We start from the raw sequence: 21,720 nt of genomic DNA, 5'->3' as shown, positions 1-21,720 counted from the left end.
TCACCAGATGCAATACAGGTGCAGGTGCCATGCTTCTTGTGTCGCCTGTGGAACCATGAGCCAAGAAACCCTTTTCTTCATAAATTACCCAGTTTCAGGTTTTCCTTTATTGCCACACGAATGAACTAAGATAACCATCATTTTTGTATTGGTAAAATTTGTATCTATTTAACTATTTTACATCATTTTTGTATCAGTAAAAAGAAAAAGCTATGTCATTTAAAAATTTAACTCTATACTTACAAAGAGCTCATTTGGAATTACTTATATGAATATTTTAATTTAAATCACATTATCCTAATAAGGAAACTATAAATGAGAGATTTTGGTTAAGGGATCCTTATTTATATTCAAAGTCTGTTTTTCTCAAGTTGCTTTTCATCTCAGAGCTGTTGATGTATTTTCCCGAACAGTATCATATTCTGGGCTAATCAAGAATATTTGTGATACAGCAATTCAAAAAAGAATGCCTCCCTATTGTTTCTAGGATTTTCTTCCAAGGTGGTTCATTTTGCTAATTTTGACACTGGCTTTTAACTGACCTTGTAAGATGTCAATATAGGGTTTTTAGATGACACTTGGAGTTCATATTCTTTCCTCAAATGGTCTTTAAATAGTTTGTTGACCAAAATATTGATGGGTTAAAATTGTCCGGTTGGTTATTAAGAAGTGCCCCAGTTTGGATGTATGCAATAAATAACAACTAGATCACAGCTGCTACCAGGCCATTGGGAATTGTAAGATGCTGTCAATTTAGACAATGATCCTGATACAAGAAGTGTTAAAATGTTGTGAATCTTAAAATAGAAGGGATACAATACTACTCTCTTCCTTTGTATTTCTTGCAGTTCAACTAAAATCCCACCTCTCGTTGGACCCTAGGGCTTTGTTAGTAGCTATTTTCTCTGAAATCCCATAGTACTTTATTTAATAAAAGGAACTAAGTAATAATTTGGGGTGAAAATAATCCATGTACATAGTTTTAAAAACTTACTTAAATATAAAGCAGTACCTTTGCCTTACTACCTCCACTTGATCCTGGGACCAACTAGTCTGAACCATTTCTGGTTTTAATTCTTCTTCCTCTAGGGTTAAATTGTGTTTATACTGCCTGTTTTTTTTTTTTTTTTTCATTTATCATTTAAGCAGGTACCATAGTAGAAGATAATTTAGCCTACTCATTTCACCTCCTTTCTTTTTCTCTCCTCCACATACAATTGTATTAATTTTATGAGCTCCTTTTTGCACTTGTCATTTCCACCATGATATTTGTTCCATTAACTACAGGCAGTTTCTCTTGACCCCCTGCTTCATGAAATTGGGGTATTTCACCCTTTGTCCTCTCACCATCTCTCTTTGTATCACCTAAATTTGACAACTGTATGGCAAGAGCATTGATAATATTTTAGGTTTGGTATTTGTAATTAAATTTTGTATTTTTGTCTATTGGTTGGCCCTAAAAGTTGAAAAATTAAGAATAATTTTAAGGTTATTATGACCCTGTAAATGTTGTTTACTGCAGAATCAAGAAGTATTCATTTGTTCAGTATTGGCTCTTGTGCCACCAAAAGAAGAATTTATGAGAAATCACTTTTCTTTATAAATTACTCAGTCTCGGGTATTCCTTTTTAACAATACAAGAATGGACTAACACACTAATGTCTTGGAAATTTGTTTAAATTTGTCTTTTGCTGCTGGTCTTTCTCTCATTCTCTGTCTTGTAGTGGGTTGATAGTATTTACTATAATTCTCAAGGTATCTCAGGAGGGAAAGATCAGTTGGTTTAGTTTACCATTTTTTTTTTTTTTTGAGATACTCTGTTGCCTAGGCTGGAGTACAATGGTGCTATTTCAGCTCAAGTGATTCTCATGCCTCAGCCTCTTGAGTAGCTAGGACTACAGGCATATAGCACTGTGCCCGGCTAATTTTTATGTTTTTAGTAGAGATGGATTTTGCAGGCTGGTCTTGATCTCCTGGCCTCAAGTAATCTGCCCGCGTTGGCCTTCCAGAGTGCTAGGATTACAGGTGTGAGTCACCATACCTGGCCCCTGTTTACCATCTTGAACCTGAAATCCCATTGTGCTTTATTCATATTGGTATTATAGTGCTTTGACATGTAAAAAAATTAATACAATGTTATTTCTTTAGGTAAATAAATTTTAATTTCTGCATTTCTAGCATCACATGTGGTAGCTTGCATTTCATTGAATATCCAGTTAATATTTAAATGAGTCAATTTATGTATAGATTTTAAATTATACTGTAGGTAAGATGCCTACTCTGACTCAACTTTGTTGACTTTATGGTATCTACATCTATGAATCGTAGCTTATCTTTATGCATTTTTTAGGAATTAATATGTGACAAGATCACACAGTAATATCAGGAATTAAAGTACTTGAAATTATGTTTTCAAAGTGACAAATGCTAATGCCAGGATTTTGGAAGTTTTTTTTTTAATTTAAAAAATAATTTAAGTCTTTAACAGCTACTTGATGGGAATAACATGACTAATTCATATTCCAAGTGAATAAATAAAAGTAAGCATACTTAAAATGATGAGGTACTAGAAATAGATGAGGCTATATTTATTTTATTAAGTTTTTGATACTTGAAGGAATCGTGTTTTTCAGTTGTATTTAAATTAAATTCTTAAATGCTTATTTAAGTGAGAGATAGATAGATAGATGCTTATCTAACAAAAAGTAAAAGTAAAAATTAGTGGCATTTGGAGCTCATTGAGTTAACTCATCAAAGCAACATTGTCAGAATGGCTTTTCTTGCATATAACCTTCCTATACACTCAGAGATATTTTGAGATCCATGGAGCAAGTTGTAAATAATTTCATTTCTGCTCAAACACTGATTGAGAATGTTCTGTTTTATATTTAAGAATAATTTGATAGGTAAAAATAACACAAATAATCATTTACAATAAAAATGGAACAGTCTGATCTTCCTTTGAAAACCCAAATTATGATTATTCAGTAGAATATAGATTTAGATTTCTTTCTTTATAGTAATAACTGAAGAGTAAGCATTATTAATATGCTACTGTGCTGGGCATATGATGCAAATTGGATTACTGCCTGCACACCAATACATCATGGATGTATCATTTAGAACAGACTGTGGATTTGTCTTTGTATACTTTATACAGATTTCTTCAAATAGTTGTATATTTCAACATAGGCTTTTTTTTTTCTTTTCTTTCTAATTCCAAAGTGCTATTTTTCTTTTTAAACACGAGAATAAACATCTACATTAATTATTTATTATCTACATTAATTGATTGAACAACTATTTATGAGTACTTACTATGTTCTTGAGAATACATTAGAGGACTCGTTTTCAGAAATCTAATATGGATGAGAAACATTGTGCCTCTTCTTTTTTTTAATTAGATTTTAAGTTCTGGGATACATGTGCAAAATGTACAGGTTTGTTACATAGTTATGCATGTGCCATGGTGGTTGCTGCACCCATCAACTCATCACTTACACTAGGTATTTCTCCTAATGCTATCCCTCCCCTAGCTGTCCACTCCTCGACAGGCCCCAGTGTGTGATGTTCCCCTCCCTGTGTCCATGTGTTCTCATTGTTCGACCCTCACTTATGAGAGAAAACATGCGGTATTTGGTTTTCTGTTCTTGTTAGTTTGCTGAGAATGATGGTTTCCAGCTCTATCCATGTCCCTGCAAAGGACATGAACTCAACCTTTTTTATGGCTGCATAGTATTCCATAGTGTATATGTGCCACATTTTCTTTATACAGTCTATCATTGATGGACTGGGCATTTGGGTTGATTCCAAGTCTTTGCTATTGTGAATAGTGGTGCAATAAACATACATGTGCATGTGTCTTTATAGTAGAATGATTTATAATCCTTTGGGTATACACCCAGGAATGGGATTGCTGGGTCAAATGGTATTTCTGATTCTGGATCCTTGCAGAATTGCCACACTGTCTTCCACAATGGTTGAACGAATTTACACTCCCACCAACAGTGTAAAAGCATTCCTATTTCTCCACATCCTCTCCAGCATCTGTTGTTTCCTGACTTTTTAATTATCATCATACTAACTGGTGTGAGATGGTATCTTATTATGGTTTTGATTTTCATTTCTCTAATGACCAGTGATGATGAGCTTTTTTTTCATGTTTGTTGGTTGCATAAATGTCATTTTTTGAGAAGTGTCTGCCCATATCGTTTGCCCACTTTTTGATGGGGTTGTTTGTTTGTTTTCTTGTAAATTTGTTTAAGTTCCTTGTAGATTCTGGATATTAGCCCTTAGTCAGATGGATAGATTGCAAAAAATTTTTAGGTTGCCTGTTCACTCTGATGATAGTTTCTTTTGCTGTTCAGAAGCTCTTTAGTTTAATTAGATCCCATTTATCATTTTTTTGCTTTTGGTGTTTAAGTCAGGAAGTCTTTGCCCATGCCTATGTCCTGAATGGTATTGCCTAGATTTTCCTCTAGAGTTTTTATGGTGTTAGGTCTTACATTTAAGTCTTTAGTCCATCTTGAATCAATTTTTGTATAAGGTGTAAGGAAGGGGTCCAGTTTCAATTTTCTGCATATGGCTAGCCAGTTTTCTCAACACCATTTATTAAATAGTGAATCCTTTCCCCATTGCTTGTTTTTGTCAGGATTGTCAAAGATCAGATGGCTGTAGATGTGTGGTGTTATTTCCAAGGCCTGTGTTCTGTTCCATTGGTCTATATATCTATTTTGGTACCAGTACTATGCTGTTTTGGTTACTGTAGCCTTGTAGTGTAGTTTGAAGTCAGGTAGTGTGATGCCTCCAGCTTTGTTTTTTTGCTTAGGATTTTCTTGGCTATATGGGCTCTTTTTAGGTTCCATATAAAATTTAAAGTATTTTTTTTTCTAATTCTGGGAAGAAAGTCAGTGGTAGCTTGATGGGGAGAGAACTGAATCTGTAAATTACTTTGGGCAGTATGGCCATTTTCACAATATTGATTCTTCCTAACCATGAACATGGAATGTTTTTCTATTTAGTTGTGTCCTTTCTTATTTCCTTCAGCAGTGGTTAGTAATTCTCCTTGAAGAGGTCCTTCACGTCCTTTGAAAGTTGTATTCCTAGGTATTTTATTGTCTATGTAGTAATTGTGAATGGTAGTTCATGCATGATTTGGCTCTCTATTTGTCTATTATTCATGTATAGGAATGCTTGTGATTTTTGCACATTGATTTTGTATCCTGAGACTTTGTTGAAGTTGCTTATCAGCTTAAGGAGATTTTGGGCTGAGACAATGGGGTTTGCTTTTTTTGTTTTTGAGATGGAGTCTCACTCTGTTGTCCAGGGTGGAGTGCTGTGGCGTGATCCTGGCTCACTTCAGCCTCTGTCTCCCGTGTTCAAGTCATTATCTGCCTCAGCCTCCCGACTAGCTGGGATTACAGGCACCTGCCACCACGCCTGACTAATTTTTTGTATTTTTAGTAGAGACGAAGTTTCACCATCTTGGCCAGGTTGGTCTTGAGCTCCTGACCTTGTGATACACCTGCCTGAGCCTCCCAAAGTGCTGGGATTACAGGCATGAGCCACTATTGGGTTTTCTAATTGTACAATCATGTCATCTGCAAACAGAGACAATTTGATTTCCTCTTTTCCTATTTGAATACTCTTTATTTCTTTCTCTTGCTGGATTGCCCTGGCCACAACTTCCAATACTATATGAAACAGGAATGGCGAGAGAGGGCATCCTTGTCTTGTGCCAGTTTTCAAAGGGAATGCTTCCAGCTTTTGCTCATTCAGTATGATATTGGTTGTAGGTTTGTCATAAATAGCTCTTATTATTTTGAGATACATTCCATCAATACCTAGTTTGTTGAGTTTTTAGCATGAAGTCATGTTACATTTTATCAAGGACCTTTTCTGCATCTATTGAGATAATCATGTGGTTTTTGTCATTGGTTCTGTGTATGTGATGATGTTTATTGATTTGAGTATGTTCAACCAGCCTTGTATCCCAGGAATGAAGCTGACTTGATTGTGATGGATAAGCTTTTTCATGTGCTTCTGGATTTGGTTTGCCAGTATTTTATTGAGGATTTTCGTATTGAGGTTCATCAGGGATATTGGCCTGAAATTTTCTTTTTCTGTTCTGTCTATGCCAGGTTTTGGTATAGGATGATGCTGGCCTCATAAAATGAGTTAGGGAGGAGTCCCCCTTTTTCTATTGTTTGGAATAGTTTCAGAAGGAATGGTACCAGTTCCTCTTTGTACCTCTGGTAGAATTAAGCTGTGAATCTGTCTGGTCTTGGGCTTTTTTTGTTGTTGTTGGTAGGCTATTAATTACTGCCTCAATTTCAGATCTTGTTATTGGTCTATTCAGGGATGAGACTTCTTCCTGGCTTGGTCTTGGGAGGGTGTTTGTGTCCAGGAATTTATCCATTTCTTCAAGATTTTCTAGTTTATTTGCATAGAGGTGTTTATAGTATTCTCTGATGGTAGTTTGTATTTCTGTGTGATCAGTGGTAACATCCCCTTTATCATTTTTTATTGTGTCTATTTGATTCTTCTCTCTTTTCTTCTTTAATAGTGTGGCTAGTGGTCTATCTATTTTGTTGATCTTTTCAAAAGAAATCAGCTCCTGGATTTATTGATTTTTTTGAAAGGTTTTTCTTGTCTGTCTCTCCTTTAGTTCTACTCTGATCTTAGTTATTTCTAGTCTTCTGCTGGCTTTTGAATTTGTTTGCTCTTGCTTTTCTACTTCTTTTAATTGTGATATTAGGGTTTTGATTTTAGATCTTTCCCGCTTTCTGATGTGGGTATTTAGTGCTGTAAATTTCCCTCTTTACACTGCTTTAGCTGTGTCCCAGAGATTTTGGTATGTTATGTCTTTGTTTCCATTGGTTTCAAAGGGCTTACTTATTTTTGCACCTTAGTTTTTTTATTGACCCAATAGTCATTCAGGAGTAGGTTGCTTCATTTCCATGTAGTTGTGTGGTTTTGAGTGAGTGTCTTAATCCTGAGTTCTAATTTGATTGCTCTGTAGTATTCAAGACTTATGATTTCCATTCTTTTGCATTTACTGAGGAGTGTCTTACTTCCAATTATGTGGTCAATTTTAGATTAAGTGTGATGTGGTGCTGAGAAGAATGTATATTCTGTTGATTTGGGGTAGAGAGTTCTGTAGATGTCTATTAGGTCCACTTGGTCCAGAGCTGAGTTCAAGTACTGAATACGCTTTTTAATTTTCTGCCTCATGGATCTGTCTAATATTGACAGTGGGGTGTTAGAGTCTTCCACTATTATTGTGGAGGAGCCTAAGACTCTTTGTAGGTCTCTAAGAACTTGCTTTATGAATCTGGGTGCTCCTGTATTGAGTGCATATATATTTGGGATAGTTAGTTCTTCTTGTTGCATTCATCCCTTTCTCATTATGTAATGTCCTTCTTTGTCTTTTTTGATCTTTGTGGGCTTAAAGTCTGTTTTATTAGAGAGTAGGATTGCAATCCCTGCTTTTTTTTTTTTTTTTTTTTTTTTGCTTTCCATTTGCTTGGCAAATATTACTCCATCCCTTTATTTTGAGCCTATGTGTGTCTTTGCATGTGAGATGAGTCTCCTGAATACAGCACACTGATGGGTCTTGACTGTATCCAATTTGCCAGTTTGTGTCTTTTAATTGGGCATTTAGCCTGTTTACATTTATGGTTAATATTGTCATGTGTGAAATTGATCCTGTCATTGTGATGCTAGCTGGTTATTTTGCCTTTAGTTGATGCACTTTCTTCATAGTGTCGATGGTCTTTACAATTTGGTATGTTTTTGCAGTGGCTGGTATCAGTTTTTCCTTTCCATATTTAGTGCTTCCTTCAGGAGGTCTTGTAAAGCAGGCCTTGTGATGACAAAATCACTCAGCATTTGCTTGTCTGTAAAGGACTTTATTTCTCCTTCACTTGTGAAGCTTAGTTTGGCTGGATTTGAAATTCTGGGTTGAACATTCTTTTCTTTAAGAATTATTGAATATTGGCCCCCACTCTCTTCTGGCTTATAGGGTTTCTGCAGAGAGTCCACTGTTAGTTTGATGGGCTTCCCTTTGTAGTAACCCGACCTTTCCCTCTGGCTGCCCTCAACGTTTTTGCCTTCATTTCAATCTGATGATTATGCATCTTGGGGTTGCCCCTCCTGAGGAGTATCTTTGTGGTGTTCTCTGTATTTCCTGAATTTGAATGCTGGCCTGTCTAGGTTGAGGAAGTTCTCCTGGATAACATTGTGAAGAGTGTTTTCCAACTTGGTTCCATTCTCCCTGTCAGTTTCAGGTACACCAGTCAAATGTAGGTTTGGGTTTTTCACATAGTCCCATACTTCTTGGAGGCTTTGTTTTTTCGTTTTCATTCTTTTTTCTCTAATCTTGTCTTCATGCTTTATTTCATCAAGTTGATCTTCAATCTGTGATATCCTTTCTTCCACTTGATCGATTCGGCTATTGATACTTGTGTATGCTTCACAGAGTTATTGTGCTGTGTTGTTGTGCTCCATCAGGTCATTTAGGTTCTTCTGTAAACTGGATATTCTAGTAGGCAATTCCTCTATCCATATTTCAAGGTTCTTAGCTTCCTTGCATTGGGTTAGAGCATGCTCCTTTAGCTCGGAGGATTTTATTACCCCCCTTCTGAAGCCTACTTCTGTCAATTCATCAAACTATTCTCTGTCCAGTTTTGTTTCCTTGGTGGTGAGGAGTTATAATCCTTTGGAAGAGAAGAGGCATTCTGTTTTTCGGAAGTTTCTGCCTTTTTGCACTGGTTTTTCCTCATCTTTGTGGATTTATCTACCTTTGATCTTTGATGTCGGTTACCTTTGGATGGGGTTTTTGTGTGGATATCCTTTTTGTTGATGTTGATTCCCTTCTGTTTGTTAATTTTCCTTCTAACAGTCAGACCCCTCTGCTGCACGTCTGTTGGAGTTTGCTGGAGGTCCACTCCAGACCCTGTTTTCCTGGATATCACTTGTGGAGGCTTCAGAACAGCAAAGATTGCTGTCTGTTCCTTCCTCTGGAAACTTCGTCCCAGAGGGTCACCCACCAGATGCCAGCCAAAGTACTCTTGTATGAAGTGTCTGTCAACTCCTGCTAGGAGGTGTCTCCCAGTCAGGAGACACAGGTGTCAGGGACCCACTGAGGAGGCAGTTTGTCCCTTAGCAGAGCTTGAGTGCTGTTCTGGGAGATCTGCTGCTGTCTTCAGAGCCAGCAGGCAGGAATGTTTAAGTCTGCTGAAGCTGCACCCACAGCCACACTTTCCCCCAGATGCTCTGTCCCAGGGAGATAGGGGTTTTATCTATAAGCCCCTGAGTGGGGCTGCTGCCTTTCTTTCAGAGATGCCCTGCCCAGAGAGGAGGAATCTAGAGGGGCAGTCTGGCTACAGCGGCTTTGTGGCACTGTGGTCCAGTTTTAACTTCCAGGTGGCTTTGTTTATGCCGTGAGGGAAAAGCTGCCTACTCAAGCATCAGTAATGGCAGATGCCCCTCCCCCCACCAAAGTCTAGCATCCCAGGTCAACTTCAGACTGTTGTGCTGGCAGCACGACTTTCAAGCCAGTGGATGTTAGCTTGCTGAACTCCATGGGGGTGGCATTTGTTGAACTAGACCATTTGGCTCCCTGGCTTAAGCCCCCTTTCCAGGGGAGAGAACAGTTCTATCTCGCTAGTGTTCCAAGTGCCACTGGGGTATGAAAAAAAAACTCCTGCAGTTAGCTTGATGTCTACCTAAACAGCTGCCCAGTTTTGTGCTTGAAACCCAGGGCCCTGGTGGTATAGGCACCTGAGAGAATCTCCTGGTCTGAAGGTTGTGAAGACTGTGGGAAAACTGTAGTATCTGGGCCAGAATGCATTGTGCTTCATGGCACAGTCCTTCACGGCTTCCCTTGGCTAGGGGAGGGAGTTCCTTGACCCTTTGCTCTTCCCTCGTTGAGGCAACTCCCTATCCCACTTCGGCTCACCCTCTGTGGGCTGCACCCACTGTCTAACCAGTCTGATTGTGATGAGCTGGGTACCTCAGTTGGAAATACAGAAATCACCCACCTTCTGTGTTGATCTTGCTGGGATCTGCAGATTGGAGCTGTTCCTATTCGGCCATCTTGCCAGCCACCCCTGCCTCTTGTTTTTGTGTGCTCTTCTTGCTAAATTTATTTTATTGAGCACAGCAATAGCATGTTCTCACATAGGAAGCTGACTAACAGAATGTGCAGCATATAAAATATGTGCTATTTGTATAGAAATAATTTGCCAACTTCAGGAATCAGTTTGAGACTCACATAACACCCGGATGAATGGTTCTTCTGCAGAATCTGATTCAGAGGAAAGAATCATGAGGTGTAATGATTGAAAGATCTGTGGTGAATAATTGAATTATAGGAATGACCACAATAGACTTTTCTGTTAGTGTTTCTGAAAAGTAGTGTTATTGAGCACATATTATTAAGCTATTATTTTTAATAGACATCCTATACTTTTATGTGATCTGTAAGACAAAGTCACCTTAGTGTACATTATTCAATTACTTTACTTTGGAAGTGGACACAGGGGCCTACACTGCTCAAATCTATAATATAGTTACCTTATGATAATTTTTTATGGCTATAATGGGCATTTGCTTATTTTTCTTTGAAAAATGTTTTCAAGCTATACTTGTTTCTGCCGTAATAGAGAACTTTGGCAATTCATTTTAGTTGTGAGAGTAGAGCCACAATTATTTTCTAATGAGAATTGATTAAGCCCTTTCCTTACCCTAGTCCAGTTCTAAGTATTGTCAATGGTGATTGGGGTAGAGGGTACTCTGCATGTTTCCATGTCATGTGAGCATGTCAGCCCTACTGTCTTTTCGAATGACTGCTAAGGGACATTACTCCTTTTAACTGTCAACAGAGAATGACTGCTTCTATGGTCTGAATGTCTGTGTCACCACAGAATTCACACATTGAAACCTAATCACCGATGCAATAGCATTAAGAGGTGGGGTCTTTAGGATGTGGTTAGGTCATGAGGGTAGAGCCCTCATGAAGGGGATTAGTGCCCTTATAAAAGAGGCTGCAGGGCAGCTCATTCACCCCTTCTGCCATGTGAAGACACAGCAGGAAGGCATCATCTATGAGAAATAGTCCCTTGCCAGAGATGGAATCTGCTGGCATGTTTATCTTGGACTTTCCTGCCCCAGAATTATGAGCAATGAATTTCCATTGTTTGTAAGCCACTGAATTTGTGGTATTTTGTTATAGCAGCCCAAATGAATGATGATAACCGCATTACAGGGGAATGTTAGTGAGTATTAGCTTAACTCCTTATAGTGTGGTGTCTGTGACTGGCTCAGTTCATGGAGCTCTACTTGTAGAACATGCATTACATTTATTTATCTATGTCAGGAATTCTTAATCCTTGGATAAGTTTCAAGGGATTGTTAACCCCTTGAAATTATAGCCCTAATTTTGGTTGTATGTGCTTCCTCGTGGTGTTGACACACTCCTTTCATCAAATTCTCGGTGAGGTCCATGTTCCAAAAAATGGTTAAGAATCATATTGAAGTTCTTCTTGTGATTATGCCAGATTCTCCAAGACCTGTGTCTGGATGGTTGGAGAATGCCTCTTTGAAGATTGCATTTGTGCATGTTGGCATCAGGGAGGTGCTGAAATTTCAGATGAAATGGCCAGGGAAGGCTCCTTTGGGAAGGTGACTTGAGCAGTGGGGAGAGCAGTGGATGATGAGTGGGATACGGGACCTTGTAGTCCTGCTCAGGACCTGGACTTTTATTCCAAGTGACAGGGGAGGGCTGTAGTGCTTTGAGAAAGAGAGACATTATCTAGTCAATGTGTTAATAAGATCACTGTGACAGCTGTGTTGGAGAGACATCATCTGATCTGTGTTAAGCAGATCACTTTAACTGCTATGTTGAGAACTGACTGAACTGGGAGCAAGGGCAGAAGCAGGGAGACCAGTTAGGAGGCTCTTCTGATAGTTCTGGGAAGAGACAATGGTGGCTTAGAACAGGGCATTGGTAGGGCAGAGGGTGACAAATTATTAAATTTTGAAATTCCTTTGAAACTCTGGCATTATTAGGATGTTCATGAGGATGTTAGCTGTTATCTTATAAAATTAATCAATAAAAATTTCTTACTGTTCTTAGTGTTAGGATTATTTGTACTCTAGTTCTAAACTGTTACTTTCATTTTAAGTACTTAGAATTTATAATTGAACAATTTGACCATAAGAAAAGTTAGAACAAATTAATGGTTCATCCTTAGGAAGTGTCTTCAGATTAATGGTCATCCTATCATTCACTTTTAATTTGCTTCATTCTTTTTTTCACATATTTAAAAAAATTCTGTCACTTTTCCTGTGGTTTTTTCTTTTTTATACAGAGTCTCACTTTGTCACCCAGGCTGGAGTGCAATGGGGCAATCTCAGCTCACTGCAACCTTCACCTCCCAGGTTCAAGTGATTCTCCTACCTCAACCTCCCAAGTAGCTAGGATTACAGGCAAACACCACCACATTCAGCTAATATTTGTACTTTTAGTAGAGATGGGGTTTCACTATGTTGACCAGGCTGGTCTTGAACTCCTGACCTCAAGTGATCCACCCACCTCGGCCTCCCAAAGTGCTGGGATTGCAGGCATAAGTCACTGTGCCTGGCCTCTTTTTCTGTATTATTTGTGTTTTTAAAAAACTTCTTTATATTCCTTTTTGTACAATTTAGGGTGCATATATTTCTCTCATTGAATCTATGTCCGATACCACTTTCACAGTCTCTTTAAGATTGTGTCTATGTCCTTTTTATACTTGTGATTGTTTCTCTGTCATTTAAGGATGAAACCTGACTGCAAGAATCTAAACCATCAGATTAGTTTGTGTTTTGCATGGAACCTTAAATAAAGACGTGGTTGTTATATGTAAGGAAGGCTGAAAACTGATCTATTTGATCACTTAATTTAGGAGATCAGACGAGTTAGAAGTGAGTCAGATCAATTGTTTAACGGAATTAACTAGTCACTAGTCCGTTTAATCAAAACAATCCAGTGATATGTTGTATTTGTGACACATCCTGATTATAAAACTTGCCTTTGAGTTTATTTTATGAGAACATTTTATATCGAGAACAGGTAGCATACAGAGCAGGGAGGAATTTGTACTAGTTTAATATAATTAAATCATGAGAGTTCCAAACACTGAACTGATTTCTAGAAATCCTAAAGAAACATTGGGATATCAGTGTATAAAGAACAAAAATTTTGATGACAAACTTGTAGTCTGAAAAACAAATTTACCAGATTACCCATTGTTCATACTCGTTTATTTTCTTCCTGATAGTAACTTGTAAAATAAATGAACATGTTTTTCCATTTACTTATCATGTGGTGCCAATTCTCAGATATGAGTTATGACACATGTTTCTCACTTAATGTTTTATAATATTCTTTGTGGTAGAGTTGTGGTTTCTATTTTAAATTACATCTCTCAGAATCATAGGCAGCTCTGAAAAGGGTTGTGGGGACCATTTAACAGTCTGAGTTGTAGATGAGGAACCTGAGGTTTAGAGTGTTGAAAACCCAAGTCCACAGCTGATTAGTCGTAGAGCTTACGCTGGCACCCATCACTCCTGACAAGTAGGTTTTCATCCAAAGTCCAAGCCCAATATATTAAAATTATGCTACTGTTTTGATTCATGACATAGTTGTACAAATAATCATATTTGTGATATTTCAAATTGAGTAAAACGCATGGGAAATCTTATCTCTGAAGTCGTGCATTCATTTGGGTAAATGAAGCCATCAGACTTTCAATTATTCTAACTCTCCAGTATTACCTCATCTGCAAATGAACAATATGTTTCCAAAAGCATATAAATTTCTCCTCTTTATTGGAAATAAATAGGCAGTTGTTACCTATGCAATAATTACTTGGCCTTGTAATATCATAGTAAAGATGAAGGCTTTAATAAAAAAGGGAAATTTAAGACCTGAGCATGAAAAAAATTGAATATGGTGACATTAATGTTGTTAAATTAGCTGTTACATTTAATCAACATTGTAAGCACTTGTGTTTAGTTAAAATTTCAGTCTTATCCTGTGACACCTGTCCTGGTTTGTTATGGCATAAAGAACACTCAGTTAAAAAAATTTTTTTTGGCTTGTATTTTTAATGATTTAAGATAGGATGTGTAAAGGAATAGATCTATAACATAATTTAATGTGAGATATTTCTCAGATATTGATCAAGAGTATCAAAGGTTATTAAAATTTAGAGATTTACTTATAATCCCTTTCCTTTTTTGTTTTCCACAGACATATATATATGTGTGTGTGTTTTGATTTTAGATTTACTCTTTTCCAGGTATACTTCTCTGAAGTAAGATGATTTGTCAAAAATTCTGTGTGGTTTTGTTACATTGGGGTAAGTTATTTGCTCATTTGCTGTTTTAATGTCCTTATACACAGTAGAGATTTTGCCTTTAGAGATGCTGTTTCACTTATTAACTAACAGAATTTCCTTTTTGTAATTAGGAATTCTCATATATGCTTATGGTTAAAAATGCAAATCATAGTATAATTGGGAAAATGAAAACCCTTCCCAACCTCCTAAAGACAACCTGATGGTGTATCCTTCCAGAATTGTAACACACACACACACCCCCGATGGTGTATCCTTCCAGAATTGTAACACACACACACACACACACAGACACTCATATCTATAGCTTCAAAAATAGCACTGGTCTATACATGTTGTTCTGCATGTTTCTTTTTCCACTTAATAGGTTTCCAATTTATCACGATGGGAAAATTAATATATCTGTGTATATTTGGAAAAATATTTCTATAGATTAATTCTTAAAGAGGAATGTCTATGTTAAATATTATGTACATTTTTAAATTTGATACTGTCTCCTCTACAAAGCTTTATACATTTTTCCGTTCCAACATGAGTGAGAATGCTCTTCCATTGCATTTCTGCCAAAGACGCATATTATCATTCTTTTACCTTTTTGCCCTGTTTGATAAGCAAAATATGACATCTCATTTCACTGTTATTTATCTGAATTTTTGTGAGCTTGAGTACTGTTTAGTGATCATTTATATTTCTCATGTGATTTTCTAGTTCGTATACTTTGACCATTTTATTGTTGGGTTTTATTGGTCTTTGCTGAATTTCAGAAATTTCTAAAATGTAAGAGATATTTAGCACTGTATTAGGGCTCTCCAGAGAAACAGAACCATTAAGAAGATTGTGTGTGTGTGTGTGTGTGTATATACACACATATATATATATACACACATATATATATATATATATAATATGCATATATAAAGATATTTATTATAAGGAATTGGCTCTTACAGCTATGAAGGTTGGAATGTCCCAGAATCTGCAGTCAGCAAGCTGGAGACCCAGGAGAGCAGATGATGTAGTTCTAGTCTAAATTCAAATGCAATCTAAATCCAAAGACCTGAAAACCAAGAAAGCTGATGGTGTGAATTTTCAGTCTGAATATTCACAGTCTTGAGGCCTAACAGCCAGTGCTTTGGTTTTGGCCCAAAGGCAGGAAAAGACCCACATCCCAGTTCAAGGCAGTCAGGCAGCAGGAGTTTCCTATTACTCAATCTTTTTGTTCTATTCAGGTCTTCAATTGATTGGAAGAGCCCCGTCCACATAAGGGAGGGCAATTTGTTTTACTCAGTCTATCAATTTAAATTTAATCATCTAGAAACATCCTCACAGACACACTCAGAATAATGTTTGAGCAAATGTCTGGGCACCCTGTGGGCCCAGTTAGGGTGACACATAAAAGGAATCAGCACAAGACTTAACAATTTATTATGTTTGCAGATATTTTCTGACTTCCCATTATTTACTTTTTAACTTTGTTTTTTTCCTGCAATAGAGAAAATTTATATATACACACTGGCACCTGTGTATATACTTAGATATAAGATGTAATAACATTTAAATATTTTAATTATATTTAGCAAATGTAGCATTATTACATTAAATACATACCAGATGGTAGTCAAAGCTTAAATTCTCTATATCAAGAAATAGTTTACTTAGTAATAATATTTAAAATAAATGACTGCAACATAAAATGATAAATTTATTCTCAGATGGAAGGGAGATGCCATTATAAATGATAGTCTCTGTTATAACTCTGGTAAATGATGAAAAATGTCATTTTATAAGGAAATATTATCAAGGGATGGTGTATATGTTGGAAATTGCCACCTTGAATATCTCCAGAAGAATGCTTTCAGAAATTAAATGTATACGAATGGGTCTTGATTCTTTATCCAGTTTGCCAGTCTGTGTCTTTTGATTGGGGCATTTAGCTCATTTACATTTAAGGTTAACATTATTATGTGTAAGTAAACTTGATCCTGCTATTTTGATGCTAGCTGGTTGTTTTGCCCATTAGTTGATAGTTAGTTGTAGTTCTCCTTGAAGAGAACTACAAACAACTGTTTATTCATAGTGTTGATGGTCTTTACAGTTTGGTATGTTTTTGTGGTGGCTGGTACTGGTTGTTCCTTTCCATATTTAGTGCTTCCTTCAGGAGCTCTTGTAGGGCAGGCCTAGTGGTGACGAAATCTCTCGGCAGTTGCTTGTCCGTAAAGGATTTTATTTCTCCTTTGCTTATGAAGCTTAGTTTGGTTGGATATGAAATTCTGGGTTGAAAATTCTTTTAGGATGTTGAATATTGGCCCCCACTTTCTTCTGGCTTATAGGGTTTCTGCTGAGGGATCCTCTGTGAGTCTGATGGGCTTCCCTTTGTGGGTAACCTGACCTTTCTCCCTGGCGGCCTTTAGAAGTTTTTCCTTCATTTCAACCTTTGTGAATCTGACGATTATGTGTTTTGGGGTTGCTAATCTTGAGGAATATCTTTGTGGTGTTCTCTGTATTTCTTGTATTTGAATGTTGGCCTGCCTTGCTAGTTTGGGGAAGTTCCCCTGGATAATATTCTGAAGAGTGTTTTCCAACTTGGTTTGGTTTTCCCCATCACTTTCAGGTACACCAATCAAATGTAGATTCAGGAAGCCCATCTCATGTGAAAAGACACACATAGGCTCAAAATAAAGGGATGGAGGAAGATTTACCAAACAAATGGAGAGCAAAAAATAAGCAGGGATTGCAATCCTACTCTTTGATAAAACAGACTTAAAACCAACAAAGATAAAAAAGAAGGGCATTACATAATGGTAAAGGGATTAATGCAACAAGAGAGTTAACTATCACAAATATATATGCACCCAATACAGGAGCACCCAGATACATAAAGCAAGTTCTTAATGACCTGCAAAGAGACTTAGACGCTGACAAAATAATAGTGGGAGACTTTAACACCCCACTGTCAATACTAGGCAGATCAATGAGACAGAAATTTAACATGGATATCCAGGACTTGAACTCAGATCTGGACCAAGTGGACCTGATAGACATCTACAAAACTCTTCATCCCAGAAACACAGAATATACATTCTTTGCAGCATCACATTGCACTTTTTCTAAAATTGACCACATAATTGGAAGTAAGACACTCTTCAGCAAATGCGAAAGAATGGAAATCATAACAAACAGTTATGATTTCAGACCACAGTGCAATCAAATTAGAATTCAGGATTAAGAAATTCACTCAAAACTACACAACTACAAGGAAACTGAATAACCTGCTCCTCAATGACTACTGAATAAATAATGAAATGAAGGGAGAAATAAAGATGTTCTTCAAAACCAATGAGAATGAAGACACATAGTACCAGAATCTCTGGGACACATTTAAAGCAGTGTCTAGAGGGAAACTTATAGCACTAAATGCCCACAAGAGAAATGAGAAAAGATCTAAAATTGACACCCTAACATCACAATTAAAAGAACTAGAGGAACTAGAGGAGCAAGGTCAAACAAATTCAAAAGCCAGCAGAAGATGAAAAATAACTAAGATCAGAGCAGAACTGAAGAATATAGAGACACAAGAAATCCTTCAAAAAATCAGTAAGTCCAGGAGCTGTTTTTTTGAAAAGATCAACAAAATAGATACACCACTAGCCAAACTAATAAAAAAGAAAAGAGAGAAGATTCAAATAGATGCAGTAAAAAATGATAAAGGGGATATTATCTCCGATCCCATGGAAGTACAAACTACCGTCAGAGATTACTACAAACACCTCTATGCAGATAAACCAGTAAATCTAGAAGAAATGGATAAGTTCCTGGACACTTACACCCTCCCAAGACTAAACCAAGAAGAAGTTGAATTCCTGAATAGACCAATAACAAGGTCTGAAGTTGAGGCAACAATTAATAGCCTACTAACAAAAAAAGGTCCAGGTCCAGACAGATTCACAGCCGAATTCTACCAGAGGTACAAAGAGGAGCTGGTACCATTCCTTCTGAAACTATTCCAAACAGTATAAGAAAAGGGAATCCTCAATAACTCATTTTGTGAGACCAACATCATCCTGATACCAAAACCTGGCAGAGACACAACTAACAAAGAAAATTTCAGGCCAATATCCATGATGAACATTGATGCAAAAATCTTCAATAAAATACTGGCACAACGAATCCAACAGCACATGAAAGGGCTTATCCATCACAATCAAGTTGGCTTCACCCCAGGGATGCAAGGGTGGCTCAACATATGTAAATCTATAAATGTAACCCATCACATAAACAGAACCAAAGACAAAAACCGCATGATTACTTTGATAGATGCAGAGAAGGCCTTCAACAAAATTCAACTGCCCTTTATGCTAAAAACTCTCAATAAACTAGGCATCTATGGATCGTATCTCAAAATAATAAGAGCTAATTATGAAAAACCCACAGCTGTATCATACTGAATGCACAAAACTGGAAGCATTTCCTTTGAAAACTGACACAAGACAAAGATGCCACCTCTCACCACTCCTATTTGACATATTATTGGAAGCTCTGGCTAGGGCCATCAGGCAAGAGAAAGAAATAAAGTGTATTTGAGTAGGAAGGGAGGACATCAAATTGTCCCTGTTTGCAGATGACATGATTGTATATTTAGAAAGCCCCATTGTCTCAGCCCAAAATCTCCTTAAGCTGATAAGCAGCTTCAGCAAAAGTCTCAGGATATGAAATCAACATGCAAAAATCACAAGCATTCCTATATACCAATAACAGACAGACAGTGAAATCATGAGTGAACTCCCATTCACAATTGCTACAAAGAGAATAAAATACCTAGGAATACAACTAACAAGGGATGTGAAGCACCTCTTCAAGGAGAGCTACAAGCCACTGCTGAAGGAAATAAGAGAGAACACAAACAGAGGGAAAAAAATCCCACGCTCATGGTTAGGAAGAATCAATATTGTGAAAATGGCCATACTGCCCACAGTAATTTATACATTCAATGCTACCCCCATCAAGCTACCAGTGACTTTCTTCACAGAATTGGAAAAAAAAAAACTTAGTCTTCATATGGAACCAAAAAAGAGCCTGCAGAGCTAAGACAATCCTAAGGAAAAAAAAATCCTCCAGTGTGAAGCTGGAGGCATCACACTACCTGACTTCAAACTATATTACAAGGCTACAGTAATCAAAACAGCATGGTACTGCTACCAAAACAGAGATATAGACCAATGGAACAGAACAGAGGCTTCAGAAAGAACACCAGACAACTACAATCATCTTTTATTTGACAAATTTGACAAAAATAAGCAATAGGGAAAGGATTCCCTATTTAATAAATAGTGTTGGGAAAACTGGCTAGTTATGTACAGAAAGCTGAAACTGGACCCCTTCCTTACACCTCATACAAAAGCTAATACTAGATGGATTAAAGATTTAAACATGAGGCCTAACTATAAAAACTCTAGAAGAAAACCTAGGCAATACTGTTCAGGAAATAGGCATGGGCAAGGACTTCATTACTAAAACACCAAAAGCAATGGCAACAAAAGCCACAATAGACAAATGGTATCTAATTAAACTTAAGATTTTCTGCACAGCAAAAGAAACTATCAGTAGAGTGAACTGGCAACCAAAAGAATGGGAAAAAAGTTTTACAATCTACCCATCTGACAAAGGGCTACTATCCAGAATCTACAAATAACTAAAACAAATTTATAAGAAAAAAACAAACAACCCCATCAAAACATGGGCAAAGGATATGAACAGGTGCTTTTCAAAAGAAGACATTTATGCAGCCAACAAACATATGAAAAAAAGCTCATCATCACTGGTCATTAGAGAAATGAAAATCTAAACCACAGTGAGATACCACCTCACACCAGTTAGAATGGTGATCATTAAAAAATCAGGAGAAAACAGATGCTGGAGAGGATGTGGAGAAATAGGAACACTTTTACACTGTTGGTGGGAGTGTAAATTAATTCAGCCATTGTGGAAGACAGTGTGGCAATACCTCAAGGATCTAGAAATAGAAATACCATTTGACCCAGCAATCCCATTACTGGGTATATACCCAAAGGATTACAAATCATTCTATTATAAACATATGCACATGTATGTTTATTGCAGTACTATTCACAAGAGCAAAGACTTGGAATCAACCCAAATGCCCATCAATGATAGACTGGATGAAGAAAATGTGGCACATACACACTATGGAATACTATACAGCCATAAAAAAAAGATGAGTTCATGTCGTTTGCAGGAACATGGATGAAACTGGAAACCATCATTCTCAGCAAACTGACGCAAGAGCAGAAAACCGGACACCACATTTCTCACTTATAAGTGGGTGTTGAAAAATGAGAACACATGGACACAGGGAGGGGAACATCACACACTGGAGTCTGTTGGAGGGTGGGGAGCTAGGGGAGGAAGAGCGTTGGGGGTGATTGGGGAGGGATAGTGTTAGGAGAAATACCTAATGTAGATGACGGGGCAATACATGCAACAAACCACCACCATGGCACGCGTATACCTATGTAACAAACCTGCACGATCTGTACACCTACCCCAGAACTTAAAGTATAATGAAAAAAACAAAACAAAAAAAGAAATGAAATGTATACTAGTCCTTCCTCCTTCTCACTGCAGGAATATCCTCAAAAGTTTCAGATGTTCCTTCAGTATCTTGTGTTTTTAACTGTTGTGAACTATTTCAGTCTTCTGCTTAAAATTAGTCATACAGGAGGAGGATCCAAGATGGCCGTTTAGGAACAGCTCAGGATTGCAGCTCCCAGTGAAAGCGCAGAGGGTGAGTGGACACGGCATTTTTATTGCCCACAGACTAGGAAATTCCCAGGTGGAGAAGCTCCACAGGTCACCAGCGCAGCTGTTTCGGCCAGCATGGCTGTGCCTGCCGGCGCCGCTGCTTTGCCCTGTGCAGATGCTTTGTCGGCGCCCCGGAGCAGCGGTTCTCCATACAAAATACATCGGTCCGTGTGCCCTTTTGGCTGGTGATTGGAGCCATGGGAAGTCGCCCATTCGTCTGTTTAAAAAGGGGACTGAGCAGGGAACCAGGACAGTAGATTCCAGGGCAAAAAAAAAAAAAAAGCGCCACAAACCTCAGTGCCGCTGTTTAAGCCAGCGCAGTGAGTGGCCGCAGGGGAAAACAAACAGACCCCGGTTCCTCTTCAACAGGCGACTGGAACACCAACTTAAAAAAGGCTCTGAGGCAGGGAGCCAGGCGATCAGGCTCGGCTGGTCCCACCACCACAAAAGAACAGCAACCAGAAACTCTGGATTGAGAGTTTCACAGCAAGCACAGCTG

General features: G+C 37.7%; 1 protein-coding gene across 2 annotated transcripts in view; it reads left to right on the top strand.

The window, feature by feature from the left end:
- LEPR (leptin receptor) overlaps positions 1-21,720 on the top strand; it is a 92,389-nt gene that overhangs the window by 5,112 nt on the left and 65,557 nt on the right. For both annotated transcript variants that reach the window (XM_032296719.1, XM_032296722.1), the window contains exon 3: positions 14,346-14,405. In XM_032296719.1, the coding sequence (XP_032152610.1) occupies positions 14,366-14,405 (40 nt within the window). In that variant the 5' untranslated portion in view covers positions 14,346-14,365. The remainder of the gene's footprint in view (positions 1-14,345; positions 14,406-21,720) is intronic.

This window comes from Sapajus apella, unplaced genomic scaffold, assembly GCF_009761245.1.
Source record: "Sapajus apella isolate SASKATOON/1434 unplaced genomic scaffold, GSC_monkey_1.0 scaffold36, whole genome shotgun sequence".
NCBI lineage: Eukaryota > Metazoa > Chordata > Mammalia > Primates > Cebidae > Sapajus > Sapajus apella.
Note: the sequence above shows the minus strand (reverse complement) of the source record. Positions and strands in the feature narration are given on the sequence as shown.